Below are 24,261 nucleotides of genomic sequence, written 5' to 3' on the forward strand. Positions count from 1 at the left end.
ACGATTTTGTTGACGTTTCGCAAATTGTTAACTTTCCATTTTAAGTCGGTTAAAAAAAAAAAAAAAATTCTCGATACCCGAAAAAGTTAGAAGTCTCTATGCATACGAACTATATATTTAGAACCATATTTTTCCGAAAATCGAAATACACATCTCTGTTTTCTCGAAGTTTCATCACACCACTGGACAAATTTGACAGAGCATCGTTATGGTCGTGTTTATGCTCCTAAAATAAACTCAACAACAGGAAATCATTTTTAAGATTTACCGAGATAACTATTCTCATTGATGTGTCACAACTGTGTGTACGTGTCATAAAACAGGAGCAGCAGGCAACAGTCCTTCGGAGATCCAGTGTTTGTAATGACAAGATCATAACAGCGACCGTTTATAATAACTGTTCCCAGATAGCATTTAAATATTTTATAAACGTTTACAAAGGGTTCTCGACCATTTGCAAACGTTTACAAAAATTTTTAATGCTATCAGGGTTGTCTGTGAGTAAAATTTCAATATCCACAAAAACAGTCAAAAACCTCGTCAGAAAAATCATAATTATTTCTTAAAAGGCAAATAAATTTGTTTTCAAAAGTTCTTCTCATACGATGAAGTCGCAACATGACTTAACATGGGTGCTACCCACACATCGTTTTCCAAGACCCCAGTGATAGTGGAATACCCTTGTTAAGTCAAGTCGAGATCGAGTTTTAACATGAGTAAGCATGCCTACTAGAATTTCAGAGTGTGTGTACCCATCGTGACTGAACATCCCAGGCTTCTCATGACAGTGGAATACCCTCTTCAGGTGAAGCGTTTTAATATCGAGTAAGCATACTTACTAGAATTTGTAAGTGTGTGTACCCATCGTGACTGAGAGAAGCTTTCCCGTAATTACGAATACGGATGTTGGGATAACCTGTGAGCTCACCCCGGACTTTTCCCCGTGTGGGACGAGAACTCTAAAACGGTTTCTTCTTTTTTTTTGTTTGGAACAAGGGGAAAAAGCAAACAAACAAGAAAAAAAGTCTGGAACAAGAACCCAGCAACAGGATACGCCATCAACAACTGCTTAATACATTCCTTTACATAATTCCTGTCTGCTCGTCTTATTACTTCTGTGGATGACAACATAGCAAAGCGCAACCATGTCACGTGACTTGATGAACGTTAGCCTGGAAACTCCAATACTCGTTTAAAATTAAACATTCTCTTTTCACGTTCTCCTGCAGCTTCTTCTCGTAAAATTGTTGAAACATATTTTAAAATAAAATAAAGTAAAATATTTATAAATGTGTACAATAGCTGTGCAGAAAACAAAAATCGCCTAAACAGGAAAACTATTATGTAATTGTTCATTTCTTCTCTCAGTCGCCACTTGCCTGAAACCTGAGAAACATTTCGGAGAAAAAAATTCGCTATCCCATCTAAATTGGTTGTTTCTTCGTTTATTCAAAGAAAGTTATAAATGCACCACTGAACCCTGATCCAAGGTATGTCATAAGGTCTATATTCTATGCACAGCCGCCACAAGACAATAGAGTTCAGACTCACACCAGGCGAAGAACCCTGTGACAGCTCTCATTTCACTCAGTATGTTTAAGAAGGCATTTTTCTGAGCTAGTCTGGTTTAATCAATGTCAGGATAGTTCAAGAAATAGATACAGAACACTTAAGACATATACAAAATGCATACACGCCATAACCAAGCAAATATACTTTAAAACAAAATATGATTTTTGCAATTTTAACATCCGATTTTATTAGAACCACTGTCAGCTTTATTCACGCATACAATGCAACACAAATGTCTGTTAGTGTTTTACCCTGTGCCAGCAACAAAGGCCATATCACGACGAAAGAAGGTAATGTTACATAAGGTTAGGACAGTATAATACAAAAAACAAATCTCTAAGCCTCAGAATTAAAAGGAAAAAAAAGTGATGCCTCAAAGTGAGGATTGTTAGTGTCATGGCTACTTATGGACATAAACCCAGCTGTCACTTTTTCTTCCCTAAGATCTTTAAATTTGTTTTCAAGATGTTGAATGGATACAAGTTATAAGGAATGCATGATTGCTTCAGAAAGTTCTGTAACTATCCAGTAGTTTGACGATCATGTCTTCCTAATTCTTGGAGGCTGTGACACCGAAGCTGTTTGCAGTTTTTTTTTTTCTCCAGACAACTAGAAATTAGCCACAACCTAAAACTGCAATTTTCTTTCTCATTCAATCTACAATTCTTGCATGGAGAGATAGGACAAAACTTACTCCCTTACCCAAGGGAAAAAAATCACAGCAATCAACAGATTATAATGCTAAACCTCAAAACTGGAAGCAGGCATAAAATAGGTGCTGATCTTCCTTTTCCCTGCACAGCCTTGTACTTTATACTAAAAATGTGTATATTCACTGTTCGTACTCAAGTAGCTTTTGGTTTTGATGAGGTGTGTCCCATGCTTAATGTGGGAATAACTTCAGACCTTTTGCATACAAAACAGCACTTTTCATGTTTCAAGAGCAAAGAAATGTTTTCATGTAATTAAAAACAAACGAGGAACACGCATACCCAACCAGGCCGTTATGGGAAAATGGAAAGGTTAACCATGAAAATAGTTTAGTCCTTGTTACTCCTCGAGTAAAGGGCTGCAACCAAAAGCATGAAAATAATTAAGAAGAATTTCTCAAACACCCAGATCAATTGTCACAAAACATACTGTTTAAGGCTGGCAAGCTCCCTAAACTGCCAACGTTGAGATAAGCTTGATCAGGTGAGCATATTGATCTGCCAAAGAAATCAGGTGTATTTGCTCTGCCCATTTCATAATGCAAAATGAAAGTTATCAAACACAAAAAAGTGTGGATTTTCTTTGATAATTGCAGTCAATAACACAGATGTAAAAAAAAAAATACAAGTAGTCTCATAATGTTACTTGTCAAAGGAGCTTCAGTTTTGTTGTGATGCAAGGGGAAAATACTCTGCCTTTTAAAACAGCAAAATTCAGAGAATGAATGCGATCGGTGATCAATAAATACTGCATTATCTTGCATACAAAGCATACTGACCAGCAGATGTTAAAAACAAACACCTTACTTAAAACTTAAGTACTTCAGAATGTTGCAATATCACATTACTCTCCTCAGTATATAAATCAATATTTTTCCCTGAAGCAAGGTATATGTGCTGAAAAATACTAAAGATTCAAAAATAAAATGCATCACATAAATTAATGTTTATTGCACCTGTTAATCTGTATCACTAACCATTGACTGAACCAAGTGAATCTGCTTCTGCAGCTTTAGAGAGTGAGAGGGTACTGTGTTTACAAGTGTACATATGGATTTGAGAATGGCTAAGATTCCATGATCAAAGAAGACACTCTGGTTTGCCTTCAAGTTAGCAGGTCTACATAAGAGAAATCTGTCTGACTTTAAAATAACCAAAGCAGCAGCTACTGTTCCAGCATTTGCCAGTCGTCAACTGAAGACAAACTATGTCAAGGTAGCACATCTGTGTGTTCTGTTTTGTTCAAGAGAAGTTTCCAATAAAAATCAGCAGACCTTTCACAAATCCAGAAATCTTCGTGCCTCTTTAAAGCAAGATGTCCACTTGTCTGGTGGTTCAATCTTCCCTTTTATCCGTTCCAATGCACAAATTTTACTGTAGTCTTTATCTGGATATTTTATCTCATCAAACTTGCCATCATCATAAGGAAAATCGCTAATGCATTCAGTTTGTGTACCAGTGTTGCACTCTGTAGAAACAAGTCTAGCTAACTTACTACTGCTGACATTCCTATAAACTGGTATGTCATCAGTGTTGACTTTTAGGTTGTCTTGCTTGTCAACAATGTGATCATCACCCTTTGCATTGTCTACCAGCAGGCAAGGAAATGTGTAGCCATCAACCTCTTCACCTCGCAATGAACGCCTCACATTCTCATTAAATTCATCTTCTGACACTGAACTGTCCATGAGAGGTGAGAGGGGATCATCCATCTGGGGGTAATTTAACAGAAACAGTACAGCCATTATCACATGGTCCAAGGACATTGTTGATGTCCACTCATCCAGCAGTGACACACAAACATTGGAAACAATGTAACCATTATTCTCATCACCATCCATCACAGGATCAATGTTGGGATGATAGATGCGATTTAGACATACGACTTGTGGGACATCTTCAGGATAACCCTTCAGGAACAGCTGCAGCAAAAAGGAAATCATTATTGTTACTAATAGTTGGGATTATTAGTCTGTAATTATTTTAAGCATTTTATTCTGCACAAAATTGAAATAGATGCTAGTACTTCATTACTTTAAATTTATTACGCGACTGTTGCCATTGAACTCAAAAGACTGATTAACCTGAAAAGAATAATGTAATATTACAATGATTGTTAAACTTGTTAATCATACTTATACTCAATGCTAATCAAGCAAGAAATGCATGTAAATCCAATTATTTGATTTTAAAATATTGTGAATTGTTATCAGTCTATTATTTTTAAAAAGGACCACGATCGAGCCTGCGTTTGAGGCGGTGTACTGAAATGTGCCATGTGCATGTAAGCTTACTTATCACGAAATATATATATATACCATACTCACCCTAAAGTTCAGCCTGGCACCTTGGTATGGACCACTGTTAGGCTCCACGTCTAAACTGATGTAGTCCAAGTTGTCATCAACTTCAGTGATCCGAACTTGTCCATCAAATTCGGCGTGCACGTGCCTTTGCAAGGTTTGTACATCTCTCGCCAGGCGACGATTCGCCATCTTGCACCAACTTTTCTTCCCCTCTGCTTCTACACCAATTTTTGTTTATCTTGCGAATCTGGCAGTGCGTTTTAATACAGTAACACCGTGAAAAGACTATTTCTTGTCCAGTTCAAGACGAAGTTGTTTTCCCCCTACATAGCAGCTGCTGTGCTGACGTGGTCACCTCATCTCGTTGTAACACGCGGTTACCGACCCTCGTCACTCGGGCAGAAGCGCCTGGAAAAACACACAACACTAAGAAACCATAACCAGCTTCTCTGCTCTACCTGTACCGTCACATTTCTTGATATACTTCCATCATCTAGCTTTAAAAGTGCAGTCTGCGAGTGGTTAAGCTTGTTTATTTATGAAGCCACAATTGCCGACTGTCCCGCAGTGAGCTGTCGTGCACTGCCCGCGTCACATGGGAAACACCGTCAGCTCGACCAATCAAAACGGCTGCCTTGGGGAAAGTCCGTTGTTATTTTTAGTAACAGCGACCTGTAACGGTGGTGCAAGCCACACGCATGCAAACCATGTGCAATACCGTATGTAGTAATATGACGAAATGTCTAGTCTTACAAAATGATTATGATAATAAGAGGAGTTGTCTCACTTTTAATGCACTTATAATTCAAAATAATTTTAGCAATCTATTGTCGGGAGTGAGAGAATGTATAATTTACATCTTTGAGCGGTTATATTAATTATACAGTTGATTTGTATAGCGCTTTTTCCCACCGTTAAAGGCGGGATCAGAGAGCTTAGCTAAAGAGAAAAACATACAAAAATTATAATAACGGATGCTGGTCTCAAAAAAAGGAAAATGTACGGTCAAATATATTTGACATTATTTATAAAGCAGAAACAAATTCTAAAACATGGAACCATCTATAAATATGTATATATAAGTAAAAGGCTATGCACAGATGGAAGATGATGATTTAAGCACCGTTTAACTTAACTTTGAAAAGGGCTTGTTTTTTTTCTAAATAAGATACAGAATTGTAATTTAGCAGACATATAGACATCACTCAGGTTTCTTTGTCTATTATATATGAAAGAATTACTGTATTTTGATAATTTGTTTATCTCTTAAAATAAATGCTGCATTTGTAGAGATTAGTGGACTGGCTAAACTAAAGAAAAAGAAGTTTGACATAGGAAAAAAAGGTGTGTAAGTATCTGTCAAAGCCTTTGAACTGTGTACCAGTAAAATTTAAATCACAGATCACAAACACCATCATTAACAACACAACCCATCCCTCTTCAGTATTTACCAGATGGACAGATACATGAAACATAAGCAATAAATATGACTAATGATATAGAGTATATTAACTTACTAAAGTGAAACAAATATTTGTCTTCACATTCAAACAAAATTTCATACAAAATGTGCTGTGTGGACATTGCTTCTAATGCAATTTTAAAACATAGGAAAATTAGAGTATAGAACTACAATCTTACAGTATTTATTTGATACCCAAATACAACCTATGGCATTTCAATAAAGAGATCTTTGGATTTAGTGCTTCTAACAGCACAGTTGTTTGCAATGGAAACATTTATTAACCTGACAAGCAGAACACCTAATTTTTAGATGCTACCTAATGGACATAAAAGATACATTGCATACTGACTAAAACTATTGAATTTAGCAAATTAATGCTTAGAGGAGATTGCTTCTAAATTTGTATTATGAAATTTAACTTATGTCAGTAATCTGAAGTCTTAACAATTCTTAACACATTTTTGTTTAAGCATAAGGAGTGACTGGTCATTCTGTGCAGGACCTGTTGACTATCCCCCAAAACGGGCGTGAGTGTTGGGTCGTCAGATGTTGCTTCTATCCACGTGCTCCCCTCAACAACAGGTACCAGTCAAAAGACCAGACTGACTGATCCAGCATATGTGTTCGCAGACATTTGCAGCTTTCGCAGCAGTTGACCACAACTAACAAAACACACCCATTGAAATTCCCGGCATGTGTTTACTATCTCCCAAACAGAAGAGCAATCAAGTGTTGACCATCAGACGTTCATTGTTGTCAATATGCAAGATTCCTTATGAGGTCCTTGGCAAGATCTGTCCAGGCACTAAACACACAACACTTTGTTTTTAAGCTCACAAGAGCTAAAGCTTTCTTCTTAACAACCCCATCTTCTGTTTGTAGCAAATGTAAAAAATGCTGGAGTATTACAGCATACAGTGGGATGTCTGGCTTTTCCCTTGACCTGATGAGAAAAACATCAATGGTGATTAATGCATGACACATAGCAAGACTTAAAGCAATAAATTAGGCAGACTCTTGAACATGTTGAGTGGCCAGATACTGCTAAACAGCAGACATATGCTACTCAATCATGTATAAAGTACTACCTAAAGGTTTCAGCTTCAACTGAAAATTCCAAGAGTAAACCAAATATGGGTATGTGAAAGTGCCTGTGTGTACATGTATAATTTCATATTTGTGTGCTACGACATACAATCTCAACTACTTACACTACCTTCACCCAACACAAATTTTGGGCAAGAGGTTGGTGACATTAAGAGACCGTATGATCTGTTACTGGGTGAAGGGAGGTGTAGCTCTGGAGGAAATCTTATCTTTCACAGTGTGGTGAGCAGTGGAATTGATGAGATAACAAACACAAAATACCATGTAAAATTCCTAAAATATTCAAATATGTATAACTAATCTGGTCTAGGAACCCAACATGTCCTAGTTTTAAAAAAAATGTATTGAATGCATTATTGTTGAGATGACTCCTTAGTAAACATTCTCCATTGTAACAACAAAGATCAGAACATGCAATCCTGTAATTTTTGAAGAGCGAGCAAAACAATGTACACTTAAGAATTGTCTCAGCAGATGTGATTTACCTACCTCCAAAAATAGGAACATTCTTTTGGGTATTGTAAACATGTGCTTTGTGAGCTATAACTGACTTCCAGAAGTTCCATCTGCTGCTCCAAGGCTGACAAGTAAAACTCACAGAAACAAGTGCATCTTTGAGCCACACTCGCTAACAGTACTGGATCTGCTCTCCACAGAGGGCTACAATAGGGTAAAAAACAAACTGTCAGGAAAAGTCCTTTATGAGAATGTAATATTCTAAAATAGAGGTCACAAAAAGACAATACAAAAATGGTGATTTATCTAATTCTCCTATACGGTAAACGCACACTCAAATACTTTTTAAAACTGCCAAAAAAATCCCTTTAATACAGTAATCTTTATGTGGTTAAAAGAGTATTAGTTCTGCATAAGAAAAATAGAAAAAGTGGTAAGAACATTACATCAGTCAATTTTAAAGCAACTGATGGTAAAGGTAAAATGGTTTGAATCTAATATGCCATTTGCTTCACCCTGAAAACATGCACCTTGCTTTTTTTTTTTTTAAGTGGTATTTAAACATCTGAAGCAAAAAGAATCTAGTGCTGGAAAGCACTCATTAAGATTCTCTCGCTTACACAACTGCTCTTTCAGAAAGTTTTGAAATGCATTGTCATTCATGATTCATAAATGCTCCCACACAAAGCAATGTTTTCTGTCCATTAACATACCATGCAGGACCAAGGGCCCTGGTTTCCTCAGTGAACCAGCTGACAATTACATTGATCACATGACCTAGATGATTTTTTTTGGATTCCTCAATCTTGCTCATGTCGATTGCCATAAGCATCAGAAGGATGTTCTACAATAACACAAGCATAAACATCTAAACTTATTTAGATAATGTCTTTCACAATCAAGCATTTTAACATACAGATTGTATGTTTTTAATAAGTTCAGTTATTCTTCATGATCAAAATTTAATAAGACCAGAACTCTAAAGAATCAACTCATCACCTATCCTACTAAAAAAATAAATTAAAAATTTATGGTTAAAATTAGAAGCTGTTTTACCATTTTCAGAAATTGCAAAGTAACATTGCACATTTGATTTTTTTTAATTTACATGTCTGAGCACACATTCACCTTTATCTTTATGCTCTGCACTTTATTTGATAATGCACATCTACCAAGAAGCTAAGTAAGAAACTGTAAAAAGCTAATCCCAAAAAATTTATAAAGGTGAGACAACCCAACAAAACCTTTAATAAAGACACTTTTTTTTAAAATCTACTTTTGGAAGTCAAAGTGATGCTCACCCAACCAGTGGAACACCAGCTTAGTCTCTTAGCAATTTTGACAATCTGTATTTTACACCTGAAAGAGAACAAAGACAACGAAAAGTAAAATGAGTAGAACTTCTACCTCACAGAGGGAAGTAATTGTACATGCACATCAATGATGCGCCTAAGAAACAACTTCAAGTTTTCAAAACTGTCTCAAAAATAAGTAAGAATATCTGCAGCTGCTCATCAGTACTTGCTTTCAAATTCTTAAACATTCTTTCTATCTGCACTAACACACTTAATTTCATTTTACAGTACTAATGATTTTTGTTATTCTCCACAAGATGAGTATATGTACCGTTCGGAGCCATCAGCTTCCATCCACAAAGTGAGATTCTCCATGAGTAGCCGCCCATGTTCTTTAACCATAGGATCATCGTGTGATACTGTGCAGCTTTTCATTCTGTCCTTTAAGATATTCATGTGCACTGTCACAGCAGTGGAGAACTGAAGTTCACTCCTAGAAGCAGTTAAACACTGCTGCAAAAGAAAAGGGCCAAAAAAAGCTTCTTTTTGCTGTTTGACAAAGAAGTCTACATAAACAATAAAGTCCTTTTAAGAACAAAGAAACTGACATTTATTAACACAAAATCTAAACTACACAGGGTATTCTACCAGCATCCTAAATGGTACAGATTTTTTGTTGTAGTATCATTAGCTTGTCTTTGAAATCAGCAAATATGAGACTTAATACAGCTTACCTGCAAAACTGACACATAGGAACTGTACTGCTTCTCTAAGGTTTTCCTTAAAGTAAGAAGGAGATTTTCTGGTAAGTGGGGATTGTGAACTAGTGCCTGAAAAATAACACTTATTCTTAACTTTTCTTCCATCAAGAACTAAATTTATTTGGCTTTTATTCTCTTACTATAAGGTCATTTTTTAATTTAATAAGGTCATTTTTGAAATAAAAATAATAAAGCGAACACAATAAATATTAGAATGAAACTTTGTAAAATATGTTGCAAAGTTATTCTAAGACAAATTTAAAAAGAAACACATTTCTAAGAGATTTTTTAATGTGTTATATTTCCTTTGTTCATCTTTAATTTTGCAGCAGAGGGCAAAAATATCAATTATACATCCAAAAGATGCAAAATTAAACAATAGTGGGCATCTAAAATTCATAAAGTGAAAAAATGTTTTGAATATAAGATATGGCTAACAAAAAATACATCGTGTTTGCAGAATAAATATTTTCTTCTCAGGTATACTTTTACTATGTTTTAAAAAAGCAGTGATTTTACCTCAATAAGAATAGTAACTGATTGGGCAAGAAACTGCAGGTCCAGATTATACAGGAAATGATTGTCCATAAGATGAGACATTTCCTTAAGTCGTTCCTCAAGTGTAATTGCTAATTGTCGACCACACAATCGATCTGCAAGCTATAATAAGACCTCAACCAGTTACAACCTAATTTTAGGCAATGTAGCAGAAGAACTTTACTTTGGAAAGGCCCATTATGTATTGATATTGGTTGATACAGATGCCATAATGTACATCAGAACCTGAAGTCAAATTAAATTTTACAAAAAGATTAACATAACCCTACCCCAACCCCTGTTTCTAATCCTAAATTTAGCCCCTTTTTCTGGGATGTAAAATGCATCAGGACCTGCATTCCTAAAATTAAGCCATATTTAAAAAAGAAAGTGAAGGAATAAAGGTCTATTAAATTCAATGCAAAAAAAATAAGCTGTTGGCATCTTGTACATTTTTTATTTTGTATATGCTTTATTTACACCCGACAAACTGAGAAGCCAAGCAAAAATTTTTATGTCTTTTAAATATTATAAATACACATTAAAAATATTAAAAACGTTCTAAAAGCTCAAGCAAAATAGTGACTGGTACCTGTCTGCAGTAGCTTGCCCACTGTAAAGCTCTGATCACCGACTCTTCATTCCACAATGTCACAGCAGGTGTCTCTGCCTGAGCTACAATTGTAGCAAAGGTAAAAATGTTTTGCAGCACTGTTTTTGCTGCTGACTGGCTCATAGCTTAAGTTGACGTTTCTCGTGTTGATTGTAACATCAGCATCAAAATGTATCTGGAGGATGCATTTGAAACAAACTGACGTCTGATAAAAACTAAAGAAAAAATTTACATGAAAGTTATTTTGACTCATTAACCTGACATGATATGACCACGAAGGACTCAAAATGGCTTTTTCTTCCTCTATCTCTAACAAAAACAGCTTCAAAACTTCAAGTTCATGTTTAATTTTGATTCGAACTTGAATTAACTTTCGTTGGCTTTGGCTTTGGCTCTTATTGATGTGACAAATTCTGCAACGGGGAGGTCAACAATAAAAGGAGATAATATTTAAGCGTCTCTCTATAATTCCTGTGATAGTTAAAAGAAATCCAGTCGGTAGAAAACTCTTTTAACAGATGCTCGCAGACATTCGCAGCTTTCGCAGCAGTTGGCCACAAACTAACACAACACACCCATTGAAATTCCCGGCATGTGTTTACTATCTCCCAAACACAAGAGCGATCGAGTGTTGACTATCTCCCCTGAAAAGAAATGACCTTTTACCTGCCCTTTGGGGTGGTTGAGACTGACTTGTGGAAAGTTTTCACTTTCAGCTTTTATACTGTAGTAAAGTCTCCAGCCCATTAATGAGATTCGTAAGGTAATAAAATACAACGACAATTAAGGAACATCATGTAATAATGCACGGTCTTAGTAAAAGGAAAAAAAAATACCCAAAGAGATAAATCAACTATATATGGCAGAATTGAGTTAGTGTATTATTTTCATCGAAAAGTAGTTTACTATGAGCACCATTTAACTAACCCTACTGGGATCTCTTGGTAAGGAGATATAACATCACACCATAGAAATGCAAAATGTTTTGCCACTTCTGTTACTTAGTGTATATACAGTATATATATACCTTTGGGAGCACGCTATTTAAACCAGGGGTTAAAAGACTGCTGAACGAAGGGGATCGAGTAGGTATAGACACTGCATGAGATAGCACGAAAAATGTTGTCCTTTGTGCACCAATCTTGCTACAAAACTTTTGTTTGGGAAATTATGCAGACACGCAGCGATCCCAATCACAGGTCTGTATTGTCTGCATGAATACTGTTGCACTCAGTCGAACTCACAGGCCGCGATAAATACCATTTTAATTACACGCGAACCACCGGGCTCTTATTTTGTGTGTGTGTGTGCAGGAAAGGTACACCATTCGTGGGTGTTGACATTCTTGAGGCTGTTGAAGCACGGAAGAGTTGAGAAACGTACGTAGCCTTCAACTTACACTGAATGTCTTCTATAAGCAGCGAACTCGGTTATAAGCAGGATGATCCGAGTCTGGTTCCACTGACGGTCTTGTGGTGTAGTGATAAAGCACTTGCCTCTCACCCATGCAGAGATCGTAAATGCCTGAGTTCAACGCTCTCGTCTCGTAGACTAAGGTATTTTCTCTATTCAAAGAGCTGTTTTGTCTGGCTTTTTTCTTTCTTTGTCTCTCTCTCTCTCTGAGTACTCGATCCGGTCTTCTCTCTTTTCATCTACCTTAATTAATCCCTTCACCACTCAATGAAGAAACTATAATTCGAAACAGTTTACCTACCAAAAAACCAACTGTACTGCTTGAACAAAATTTTATTTACTGAACTACGTATACCGCTAATTAGCACATTAAAATTTGCTAATTAAGTTTGCCAAGGTAAGAGAATTAATGGAGTATAAGCAGGGTAAATGCGGGTGATCTCCCCCCAATCTTTCCACAACAACAAAACACAATACTTTCGTGGGTTCTGAGTAGTTTTATTCCAACGCCAGTCGATGATGCTGGCAATGGCGAAACTCTACACAACACACTAGCTCTCGGTGAAACACCTACACCCTGTCGCTAGTCGACCCCCTCCCGCTCTCGGCCAGTGATTACCCCCCATCGCCAGCCTATACCCTCCCTGTGTGTGTGTGTGTGCTATATGTTCCATACTACTATATATGTATATCGCATTATGCGCATTAGCCATTATCAGTAGACACTGATATTTTTCCGGCGCACCCAAGAAACTAGTAAAAATTGGTAAAAATCTGTGATTGGTTCTTGAGCTGTACACATCATTCATACACTCTCTCGGCAGTAAAAAAAATCAACACATAAATAGCCATTCCCATACAAATAGAGAATAAATCTTCTCCAATCCACCCCCTCTTCCTCTCTTGGTCTCACTATTTTGACATTTGCCATTATTTTATGGGTCAGGGGTGTCAACGATCCACCCTCGCTGTCCGGATAAGTATCATGGCCACGAACTTCAAAGGGGAAAAGTTAAACGATTTTACACCTGCTGTACAATACTGTTTTGATAGAACGTGTTTCAAACTTGGCAACAACACCAAAACGTTACTGTAAGAACAGGTATGAACATGTCACAACAAGGGTAGAAAACTGTTTCAGACAACTTCGGAGAGACTGAACACATAACACGATCCGAGGCGTGGACAAGAGAACAAAACACGTTGCGTTGTAAGGTTGCAAGATGTTTATTTAACATGTATATCTAGAAACGGTTCTCTGAATCGTATGAAGACATAGAAGTACAGAATATATAAAGCTTCTTTCTACTGTGGAAATTATATTACTCTATTGTCATACAAGGACTGTGTAACATATCTGAAGTTGAGAACCTTAAATAATAATCTTCCAGTCCAGACTGCAATACACCAAGATCACAAGGACACTGTACTACATTTATAGCTTGCGATAGTGAAAAAGAATTTTACTACACTCTTGTTTGTGATTACTTTAAGAATGAAAGGAAAAGTATTAATTCGTAATTTTTTTTAATAAATCCTATTACAGCTAAATTTAATAGTTTCTTCTTCTCCACAAAAAACATGTACTGAGAAAACTTATCGAATTTTTAGAAATTATTTGTAATAACTTTGATAAGTAATGTTGCTGGTTTAAGTCATGTTAATTTATCACAAATAAAGTTATTGTTAACTTCATTGCCATCCTTATTATAATTATGCTTTCCTTTCTTATATTCCATTGACAGATTAGCTTTTATTAAAGTTTATGAGGATGTTGAATGAGATAAACTACTATTTGTAAATAATGTCAACTACTCCATACCCCCAAGAGGTGAATGAATAAAACTCAATGTCTAAAAAAATGTCTTCTGAATGAGTATTTTAGAGACACTGAGTGCAAAACGTTTTCGAAAGTAGCGGTTCCTGATGTTCTACGAGTGTGGTCACCTTGTTTCTTACAAAGTCCTTTGTTCTGTGTTCTATGTGTGAGATCCTCAGGCTCTTGTTCTCGAATGCCTGTGTTCTCATTGTCAGGTCTCAGGTCTCTATGCCTCAAGTAATACCCTTCATACAAGTTTGATCGTGAAGCTAACCCAAGCCTTTAATAATGGAATTTTAGAAGAATGGAATCGCTTTGAAATATTTGCAAAGTAAAGCGCTGGAAGACTGTTTTGGCTGCTCCTGGCTGTCACACCGTTCTGTCCAGCAAATGACAGAGTTCTGGGAATTGGTATTTAAAGCAGAACCACCAACATATTGCAGAACAGTCCAACCTGAAAACAAGTGTTACACGAAAAGAAAAAAAAAAAAAAACCAGCCTGCCTGACACAAGATTTAAACAGAGGAATCTGATCCCAACTGTTTTGATGTCTAGCGCTTGACTGCTGTACACAAGACCGCCCAGAGTCTTGATACTCATTTGTAAATGCTCGTTTGAAGTCTTCTGCCACCTTTTTTGTTGCCAGGTGTGCAGGTGTGAGAGGTCTCCTTCCATGAAATGTGGCAGTAGCTGTTGAATCCCACAATAATCGACTGAACGGTAAAGAATTTAATATACTACTGAGTTGGAGATGTAATGCATAGTTAACCAGATTAGTACTTATGCAGTTTTGTTATGCAAATATTATATATATATACTTCATGTAAAAAGAATGAAACAAATGCCTCTTTCTTAGCTTTTACATTTTTTTGTGTGTGTGAGGTTGTGTATATTAAATTACTCGATTCTCAACAAACTCCCGAGGCAGGAGGGGGCTAACAGCAAACAAGAACTTACTCTCTAGGGTCTAGACGTTCCACTCGCTCCCCCGCTGGTCCCATCCTTCTATGATCTGCTTCTTTATGTATTAACAGACAGATTTGATTGCCTTTTCTTGTTTATATTTCATTCTGCCCCATCCTTTTTATAGCATACCTCATTTACCGGTCCTGCAACTCTTTGACTTAGTTTACCGGATTTCCTCTAAATGCGGTTTAAGGTTCATCACATGTCACATCGTCTTTTATCTCCATAACTCTCACTATTACGACGTACATCGAAGAAAGCTACCTCCACTCTGCTCCTCACAGCGAAAGAGCTCCATTGGACCACTCTCCTGGTTAGACATCTACGGCAATAAATGCTTGTAGTTCCGAACATAAATCGATCATGTTGTTATCTCTGACATTGATTAATTCTTTCTTTATCCCCTCCCCTCCCCTCTACACCACTCAGACCATCCCTCAGGTCTAGCCTTCTGTCCCTAGCTTCTTATCGTTCAGGGCCAGCGAGTGATTGAAGTCGAGGCTCCGTTGTGTGTACGTAGCCGGACATGTACAGTGGTAGCCGGCAATCCAGGATATAGAGCTCCGTCTACCGCGTGCTAAAGGTCGGCACAGGCGAGGTGTGTCTTAGTCGGCTTTACCTCCATACTCACTCACACACTCCACTGAGGTGTCTCTTCTAAGACCTACTTTAGCCACAATTTCCGTTTTCTCGACTGATTTTATTTTGTGGACAGCAACCTGGTGACTAACTTGGAAATTCAACAGCTGTCTGCTGGGAGGGATTTGTCACTGATACAGGTAAGGTTTTAGTCTTTCCTTTTTCCAGCAGGTGGGTTTAGGAAATCTAAACCTATGAAATCTCTCTACATTGCTCAGGAGGAGAGGTAACATTACACTTTCGTGATAGAAAAGTAGGAATTTATACAATTACGAGAAAATAAAGCGTGAGATTGATACCTGTGTTCGTATGGACAAGTGGACATGGACATTTTGAAAGCCAGCCTATGAATACATCAAGCAGTGAGGTTCAATATTTGATCTGTGTTTACCTGAATCATGAGTAGAAGTGTTCACAATAGGTGCTACTTATATTCTCACGCAGCTTACCTGACATGGAGAGGTGTTTTCCCCACCTAACCCACATTAAGGTCAAGGGCTTCTATTGATCTCAAAGTTAGAACTCATTATGTCTTATCAGCTTCTTGAGCATGTGTAGGGCTTTCAATAATATTATTTGTAATTCCTTAAACTGTGGAAATATCTGTCGTGTGTGCGTGTGTGTTTGGAATGGAGGGGGTTGAGACATGAGACATTTTACAATAAGTAAAAGTGTAGAAAAATTCAGTAAACCGCATGAGACTAACGTATGTTGAGTAAGCACGCTATATAAGTTCTCATTATTATTATCTTTTCCGTTCTGGCCGACTGCTAGCTCTTTGTCGGATTAACATATATTGCGTGTGTAAACTGGAGACATAAGGACACGCCTAAAACAAGCCTGGTAAGTCCCCTTCACCTCCCCTATCCCCTCCCACTCGCCGTGTGTCAAAACATTGGAGGTAACGCCCGCTCTATTTACTACCACCTCCAACAGCCCGAGACTTCACCGAGAATTGTACAACAACACTTGGAACTGCAGACGCAATTGCCTTTTGTTGACATAGCTAACCCCCTGAGTTATGCATCTCTAGTAGACGGACAAAAAAACAAACAGCAGTAGGTAGGTAACTAGAAAGAAAGGAAGGGTCGACGGCAGAGAGAAAGATATGTCAGCAACTATGGACATAAACTCAGCTGTCACCGTGTGTAACAAAGCTGTGAGGTGTGCAGACAGTATGAACTTTCTTATTTCGATAAATCATTTTGTCGACGTTACGTATTAAAGCGTGTTTTCTTCTCCACGAGGGCAACAGTTCCCACCACCTCAACAAACCACCATATTCATGGTGGTTGTTACCATTAACATCACACTAAGGTCTCATTAAGATTCACACTCGCAATGGTACATTAGTTCATTAAAGAAGAAGTCAGCTATAACCGCCATTCTTTGTGCGACAAGTCAGTCGGATCGTCAGACCGTTGTACCGGGACCTTCACACATACATCCTGCATGGAAGTCATCGTCAAGTGCGGCAGGTAACATGGATTACGAGGAAGATTACGTTTGAGATTGTCGAGTCTTCTTGAGGATGTAGGTCAGGGCGACTGGGAAAGGAGAGATTTGTGCTCATAAACATGTTCATCCGGAATGTGACGGGCCCAGTCCGTGTGACGCCACTAGTCACGTACAGTAAACCCTGAAGGTAGGGCAGGCTGGTAGAGGATCGGGGTTTAAACTGTGAAAGTTCTACTGATAATGGGCAAACGACAGCAACAAACTGTGTACCTAACGACACCCTCACGTCAGAGGTAGGTGGAGGAAGAGTAGGTGGTTCATCGGGTGTACAGGGGAATCGCGTGGGCTGAGGGGCTAACAACAACAGAGGGGAGGGATCTGCTTATATGTCTGGTGTGAGGGGGAGGAATAATGACAAAGGAAAATTATGGGATGGAAGTAGTGAGAATCTACCTGTACATATCTGACAGACAGAGACTGAGCGAGCTGGATGTTCATGATTGAAGTGCTTTCTCTGGGATCGTCCCCACCACTTCTTGTCTAGTTCTGTCAATAAAGTGAGATTCTTCAATAAAACCGGATATGCTTTGGTAGAATGTCGTTTATCAGCTGTTGGTCTCCCTCTCTCCTCACCCCTAACCCCACTTTAAAATACCTGAAGAAATTCCGTCACCATAATAACAGTCGCCGATAATACGACCATGACCTTTGAAAGGTTTAGCGATCTGGATAACTCTTATCTCTCACTAGCTCGACAACTCGCACATAGTCGCTGTCGTTGTCTGTTTGTACATTCATCTGTCTCTAACAAACACACACCAGTTACTGTATTGTGCGGAATTGCACAGTTACGTCTGTATTTGCCCCTGCTCTCGAAAAGATTGTTGTTGTTGTTGTTGTTGTTGTTGTTGTTGTTGTTGTTGTTGTTGTTGTCATGAAAAATAGCGGCAGCATCCCCGGGATATGAACCATGGTCTGATTCATAATAAAATGTTTCTTTCACTTTCTCTTTGTCTTAATTTTCTGTTTTGTCAGTGTTCGTGTGTTTACCATGTCACCGGAAGCTGTGGTCCAGGTTCTGTTGCTGGTCACCGGCCTGGCTGCTGCCCAAGAGCCACAGTGGGGCTTCCAGTCGTACCTTGACGAGGATTTCACTGTCGTGTGCAACGATTCCAGTCTCATTCTCGAGCCATATAACTTCGTGGTGTGAGTATACAGCAGACACACCCACACCTCACTCTTGCCCAGGTCTCCCGCTACCCACCTTGTCTTCGTGATTTCCTAATTTCACGATTGACTCAATTTGCATGCAACCATAAGCTGCCACATGCAAATTCACGAACTGCTCATAAAAGTTTTTGTTTTTGAAGCCCACCTGTAATTGTTTACAGATTTTTTAAGGACTTCTGACTTAGCTACATCACTGTCAAGTTCATCCTACTTTGGAAACTAGTCAATTTTTGGGGGTTTTTTTTGTGCTCTGTAGACCAGCAGTGTTACTGAAATAGTATGGTTGGACTTGTAATCTCTACCCAGCTTGCAAAGAAACAGTTATGGTCACTGTAAGTTTGCCATTGGCGTAGTGTGGGGGCAGGATCAGGACCAGCAGAACCCTTAAAGTCTAGTAGCAAATGTATCACGAACAAGAAGTGACTGGCGATTCTAAAGAGCTCTTGAAGATGGAGAGGGCCATAAATTTGCCAAACACCTGAAAGAAAGTGACCTCCCCGAGATTTAGGAGAGCTTCAGGTCGCCCATCGGTGACGAGAAATAGTTGATGTGATGGATATCACATGTTCTAGCCCCGCTTGACATGATTTACAAACGACGGGTCACCACACGGTGCCCTTTCGATAGTTTAGCGATATCACTGTTTTTTTTAATACGTATTTGGTATACATAGTGCACATTGAACAAGAATTTGCTGGTTTCAGCACAACGACAGACAAGCACCAAATGAAACTCTGAGAGCAGTTTTTAGTTTACAGCACCTCTGTAAGAAAAATAATATTTTGTGAACTATATTGTGTTCATCTAGAGACATGGTATACATATTTTATTATTTTCAGTTGGTACGGTCTGAACTTATTTATTTGTGTAATAATTTTATGGAATGACTCCTTGCACTACAGGAACCATAGTCGTGAAGCAGGGATCCATCCATTTTGTCACCTCCACCTCCCCTTCCAATAATTAGGTGCGCAAAAGATATGCGCGGAAAATGATCGTATTAGGAACTTCCGGTTTATGTACTGTGACTGTTGTCAGCACAAACAGCACTCACCTTCTCTGCACGTTGATGAAGTGTACAGTCTGTTCGTAATACTTCGCTCAGGGAGAATGAGAAGTCTGTTTCTCTCTCTCACTCAATTATCTCTCTAACACACATACAGAGTGAGAGAAGGAGAAGTGGTCTCTCTCTCACACAACTCTCTAACACACACACCAAAAATAAATAAATAAATAAATAAATAAAATAACAGCGAGAGAAGGCGTGGGCTTGCCCCAAGGTTAGAGGAAGGCCTATCATATTAAATAAAGACATCAAATAAATCCAGAGCAATAAACAAGTCTCAAGAGTGCAATAAAATAAACATGCTGCACATTAAACACCAAGCCATTGAGACAGGCAACAAAGAAGAAAGCAATAACTTGCGTCGGGGAGTGCAATTTTTTATCCTTATAATTGGACACTGAGTGCAAGAGATTATCTCACGTATCTGGATGAACACACCCACCTTATTGCTAAAACTTCGTCATGCATAAAAAGGAGATCGAAATCAAGATGTCAAGTTTGTACTCAGAATTAACATATTGTCCTATATGTGACTTGGAATACGTGGCGTATCATGAGGTCAGTGCTGTTGACCTCTGCCTCTGCATGATGCCGTTTGGAAGATCTTCACTTAAATTTAAGTAAGTAGTATAGTCCACTGAATCTGTACACAATCACTACAAAAATAGTGCGCCCTAATTGTCCTTTTAATTATCACCCGAGCTCCAAGATCTTTACAGGAACCTCCATCGCTGATGGTCCATTGCTAACTCTTGAGGTAACCTTACCTCTTCTTAACTACAACCCCTGTGGTAGTGACTGTGCCCTCAGATTGTTGTCACCTTATGTGCTGGTGATCTTCTCCTCAATGAATCTTGACTGTATCAAAGGAAGTATTGAGAATGTACCTCTGAAAATATTGTCAGTTCTTATGTGTTCCTTTGTTCCAGTTGGGAAACGCCAGTTGGAGACCTGATTGAAATAAATACACTCGACAAATACGTCGTCAGTAATGTCGGAAAGGTCATCAACATGCACCTGACCATCAAAAACGTGCAGGAAGCCGACAAGGGAGTCTACCTGTGTCACGTGTACACGGAGTAGGTGCCTCGTTTTCTTTCTTCTTTCTTTACTATACCTTTATCAGAGTTTAACTATATGGCTCTCCTATACTTACATCAAAATTTAGATATTTTTCTTTTTATACTTAGACTAAAATATATCTACTAACTTGATGTAGATGAGTTTATCACCAGCTGACTTATTACAACATTGATAAGCTTTATTCTTAACTAATACTTTAGCGTTGGGTGAGTTAAAACCCTTCTTGCTTTTCTGGCCACTTAAAAAAATTATTATTTATTTACTTAGTTGACTTATCGATCTTTAAAAAGAAAACTCTAGCCCTTGCATAGAGATGAAAGGAATCTAAGGGTACATGTATGGTATTTTTAAGAAATGATATTTCTCCGTACTGTGGGAGTGGAGCACAAAGTTGTTTTGGATTGTGCCTGTGTTTCCATCTTAAGTTTGCGACTATTCTGGTGCACAATCAATGGTCGTAGAGCCAGCGATAATCTTCCCTCAGGCTCAAAGTGTCAAAGGTTGTGCTGATAACAAGTGACTCATGGCGTCCAGCTTCCTCCGTGAGTTTCAACAAGAAAACAGAGGAGCAGAAGCAGTTGGTGTCATGCTGCTCACCCGAGACAAGAAAAACGAACAGGCTGACACAGGCTCCCTCAATCAGAAAATATTAATGCTAAATAATCCCTGACAAAAGTCAAGTGAAAGCTGGCCTACTACACGATTCAGATATTAACAGTCACGACAAAACCTGAACTAGATTTTAGCATACACACTCTCTCTATTTATTTCGTCCCTTCTCTATTCCTCAAACACACATATAATAATAAGAAAAATAACAATAATAACAATATATTTTATAACTCACTTCCCCACTTGGTGCGTTTACATGGACAAGACTCTCCAAATTCAACAAGAAGACAAAGGCAACAAAGATCTGAAGAAGGAATACGCTTAATGATAAGAAGCTGGGAAGGGAAAAAATCGAAATTTCATTTTGTACGAAAAAAAGCAGGATGTTGTGGGGATTGGGAAAGAAAGCAGGGAGTTGTGGGGAGTTGGGAGTCATCAGAAATGGAGAGTTTACAGAAATTTTATTTCTGTGCAGAATTACAATGGGCAGTCTGAGGAGTTCCGACTGTTTTAATTAACTGATCTTTTCATGTTTACTCCCAGTGCACAGAAAATTCAGAAGAGAGGTCGCATGCTGCGGGGGTTGAACATCGGAGGGCCAATGTACCGCGAGCCGTTTGACGAGTACCGCGACCATCTGATGGTGGGCGGCATCTGCGCCCTCATCCTCCTCGTGCCTCTGATGACCCTATGTCTGCTCTACAAGTTCCGCTACCAGAGCAAGGAGGTGCTGGCTGCCAAGCGTGAGGCCCGACTCATGGCCATGGCCCGCCATCACCAGCTACAGAACGGACTCTCCGACCAGGGGACAGAATTCTCCACCATGAGTGAAGGAGGGGAGATAAATCACGTTTACACAAACTATGACGAGAAGAGCACTCATTTGTGAAATGTTTCTTTTTTTCTGTCGAGTCGGACAATTTACGAAAAAAAGGAATAGACTGTATTTTCAAACATATTAAGCTGGGGCTCTTTCATATAGAGATGCCACTAAGCCTGGTCTGCTTTTGTCAATTTGATTACTGTTTAGAAATGAAACAATTCAGTGCCGAGAGATCTTGAAGGGTGTGTGTGTACAGAGAACAAAGATGTGAATAATTACAAGGATTGTAGATATCTTATCAAATGCTGTTATGTATTTCTGATCTTACTGGATAACTCAGGAATAATGAAATTGTAAAATTATATTTCGCTTTCAGAATACTTCATTTACATTTGTCCTCACATACAGACATGCAAGCGCACAGAGAGAAAGAGAGAGATTCAAGCATACACACACAAGCACACACACACACACGGGTATGCAAGCACATACACACAGACACGCAAGCGCGCACACAAACACAGAGAGAAGAAGACAGAAAGAATGTCAGTCTAAAACCAGTCCATACGTCACTCGAACAAGGGAAACAACTGCACTATAACTTCATTCACCCACCCCCATTTCATTTCCTTCTTTTTATTCTTCCATTGTTTATTCTGCACTATTTATTATCGTGATCTGTAATTGCTGTATTGTACAATCATAGCATCGCTTTGTACATAGCTGTACAATAATTATCACGGGATTATATTCATGTCATCTGAGTAAACAGTTGAGTTTTTAAGGAACTTTGCTCGTGAATTTTCTCAGTGAATGGAGTTGTTTGCACGCATGTCTTTTGTCAATATTATATTCAAGCAGTTCTAGTGACCTAACCTTTTATTCACGCCAGAAGGGACTGAGCCAGTCGGACACAATAAAAAGTGTTTAGCAAGCTTGGAAGGTTACCGCACCTCTTTAGTTCGCCGCGAGTACTCAACGCAAGCACACACACACACACGCATCCACAAACACGCACACATAGAGGAATACTCTTGGACTAAAACGAAACTGATATAAGTACAACATTTGCAGACGAAAATAACAGACATGTGCCTTTGCTTGGTTATCTTTCTAGTGAAGGGGCGAGGGTGGCAGGTTTTCTCTGACTGCTAATTTGGTAATTATGAATTTTATTTGATTTTCTTAATTTCTTTTGCAATAGACGATATCTTATTTATTTATCTATTGATTGCTGTCTTAATTATTACTTCTAGTGACTTTCATTAAAAGGATGTGTAGAGGTAAAAGCTTCATTTTGTGAACACGGGTGAGTGTTGGAGGGGTGGTGGATGAAGGGAGAGAAGGGATCCACAAGTTAATTTAATCGAGAAAATCAGACACTTTTGGTAATGAGCTTGGATGCTCTGGTCGGAAATAGCAGGCAGACACAAATTGTGGACATGATCCCAGGTGTCAGAGCGCGGAGCTGAAGCAGATGTGGACTGACTGTTGGTGGAGAAGCTTCACTTCACGCCCCGCGTGCACTCGTTTATTTGCAGATGAAAATAGGGTATGGGGGTCGGGTGTGGTGTGAAGGTCACCACCCTCCCACAGGTATGTAGCCAGGCCGTGCGACAGCCACCAGGTGAGCCTCTCACAAGACTGCAGCATGCTGGGAAGGGGCAGGACTTATCATCAGGAGAGAGGTGACTGACAGCGAGGCTATCTGGCCAACGTCGGGCAAACAGTGTGAGGTGTCGGTGATGGCTGAGTCCTAGTAACAGCAACTCAGTGTGTGTGTGTGAGGGGGAGAGAAAGGTGGGTTGTATGTGCTCGTGGGTGGATGGGTGAGTGTGCGTGTGCGAACGTGCGCAGATGTATGTGTGAAGGCGCATAGGTTTGAGAGGGGGTTGTGTGTATGTGTACATGTAGTCCGTGTGCATATCCAGATATCTGAGCATTAACGCGTATGCGTGTTTAAGCGTGTATCCGTCTCTTCGTGTACGTGTGTGTAGGTGTTTGCGTGTATGTGTTCGCGTATCTGAGTATCAATGTGCGAGTACGTGTACTTATATATGTGTGGGAATATACATACACATACGAGTGTTCGTATATATATATATGTGTGTGTTTTGCTTTCTATGTATGTTACGTACACTTGTGTGACAATGTGTGTGTCTACAAGTGCGGTTGCATGATACATGTGACTAACCGAGGGAGAGAGACGAAGAGAGAGAGAAGACACAAATCTTTCTATACAAAGGAGATAAAACGAAAAAAAAAGTCATGCTTTTTTTCTTCGCCTTCAAAAGATAAAAAAAAAAAAGGCTACAGTCCTACGTTACTAC

At 38.7% G+C, this 24,261-nt stretch overlaps 3 protein-coding genes across 4 annotated transcripts; 1 reads left to right on the top strand and 2 right to left on the bottom strand.

Annotated features, from left to right (window-relative positions):
- Window positions 1-1,607: 1,607 nt before the first annotated feature.
- LOC112559429 (NEDD8-conjugating enzyme UBC12-like) lies at window positions 1,608-5,461 on the bottom strand. Its single transcript, XM_025230680.1, has 2 exons — window positions 4,610-5,461; window positions 1,608-4,204 (listed from the first exon to the last, which is right to left on the bottom strand). The coding sequence occupies exons 1-2, from the start codon at window positions 4,775-4,777 to the stop codon at window positions 3,560-3,562; spliced, it is 813 nt and encodes a 270-aa protein (XP_025086465.1). The 5' UTR covers window positions 4,778-5,461; the 3' UTR covers window positions 1,608-3,559.
- A 137-nt stretch (window positions 5,462-5,598) lies between these two features.
- LOC112559426 lies at window positions 5,599-11,778 on the bottom strand. The gene is made up of 8 exons (XM_025230677.1): window positions 10,802-11,778; window positions 10,192-10,332; window positions 9,646-9,741; window positions 9,243-9,424; window positions 8,918-8,975; window positions 8,330-8,460; window positions 7,650-7,820; window positions 5,599-6,996 (listed from the first exon to the last, which is right to left on the bottom strand). The coding sequence occupies exons 1-8, from the start codon at window positions 10,943-10,945 to the stop codon at window positions 6,810-6,812; spliced, it is 1,110 nt and encodes a 369-aa protein (XP_025086462.1). The 5' UTR covers window positions 10,946-11,778; the 3' UTR covers window positions 5,599-6,809.
- A 433-nt stretch (window positions 11,779-12,211) lies between these two features.
- Window positions 12,212-22,719, top strand: LOC112559428. Of its 2 annotated transcripts, none has more exons than XM_025230678.1 (4): window positions 12,212-12,378; window positions 18,153-18,323; window positions 20,343-20,492; window positions 21,652-22,719. In XM_025230678.1, the coding sequence occupies exons 1-4, from the start codon at window positions 12,227-12,229 to the stop codon at window positions 21,995-21,997; spliced, it is 819 nt and encodes a 272-aa protein (XP_025086463.1). In that variant the 5' UTR covers window positions 12,212-12,226; the 3' UTR covers window positions 21,998-22,719. The 2 variants fall into 2 exon arrangements, with proteins under 2 accessions (XP_025086463.1, XP_025086464.1); XM_025230679.1 differs by lacking the exon at window positions 12,212-12,378 and adding an exon at window positions 15,564-15,799.
- Window positions 22,720-24,261: the final 1,542 nt, after the last annotated feature.

The sequence above is a fragment of the Pomacea canaliculata genome, linkage group LG3 (assembly GCF_003073045.1).
Source record: "Pomacea canaliculata isolate SZHN2017 linkage group LG3, ASM307304v1, whole genome shotgun sequence".
Taxonomy (NCBI): Eukaryota; Metazoa; Mollusca; class Gastropoda; order Architaenioglossa; family Ampullariidae; genus Pomacea; species Pomacea canaliculata.

Coding starts and splice junctions, on each gene's coding strand:
- LOC112559429 (XM_025230680.1), bottom strand. CDS start 4,777: ATGGCGAATCGTCGCCTGGCGAGAGATGTACAAACCTTGCAAAGGCAC. Junction 4,205..4,609: donor GTGCCAGGCTGAACTTTAGG/GTGAGTATGGTA, acceptor TTTTTGCTGCAG/CTGTTCCTGAAGGGTTATCC.
- LOC112559428 (XM_025230678.1), top strand. CDS start 12,227: ATGTCTTCTATAAGCAGCGAACTCGGTTATAAGCAGGATGATCCGAGT. Junction 18,324..20,342: donor GAGCCATATAACTTCGTGGT/GTGAGTATACAG, acceptor CCTTTGTTCCAG/TTGGGAAACGCCAGTTGGAG. Junction 20,493..21,651: donor CTGTGTCACGTGTACACGGA/GTAGGTGCCTCG, acceptor GTTTACTCCCAG/TGCACAGAAAATTCAGAAGA.
- LOC112559426 (XM_025230677.1), bottom strand. CDS start 10,945: ATGAGCCAGTCAGCAGCAAAAACAGTGCTGCAAAACATTTTTACCTTT. Junction 10,333..10,801: donor GGGCAAGCTACTGCAGACAG/GTACCAGTCACT, acceptor GTCTTATTATAG/CTTGCAGATCGATTGTGTGG. Junction 6,997..7,649: donor GAATGTTCCTATTTTTGGAG/GTAGGTAAATCA, acceptor TTTTCTCATCAG/GTCAAGGGAAAAGCCAGACA.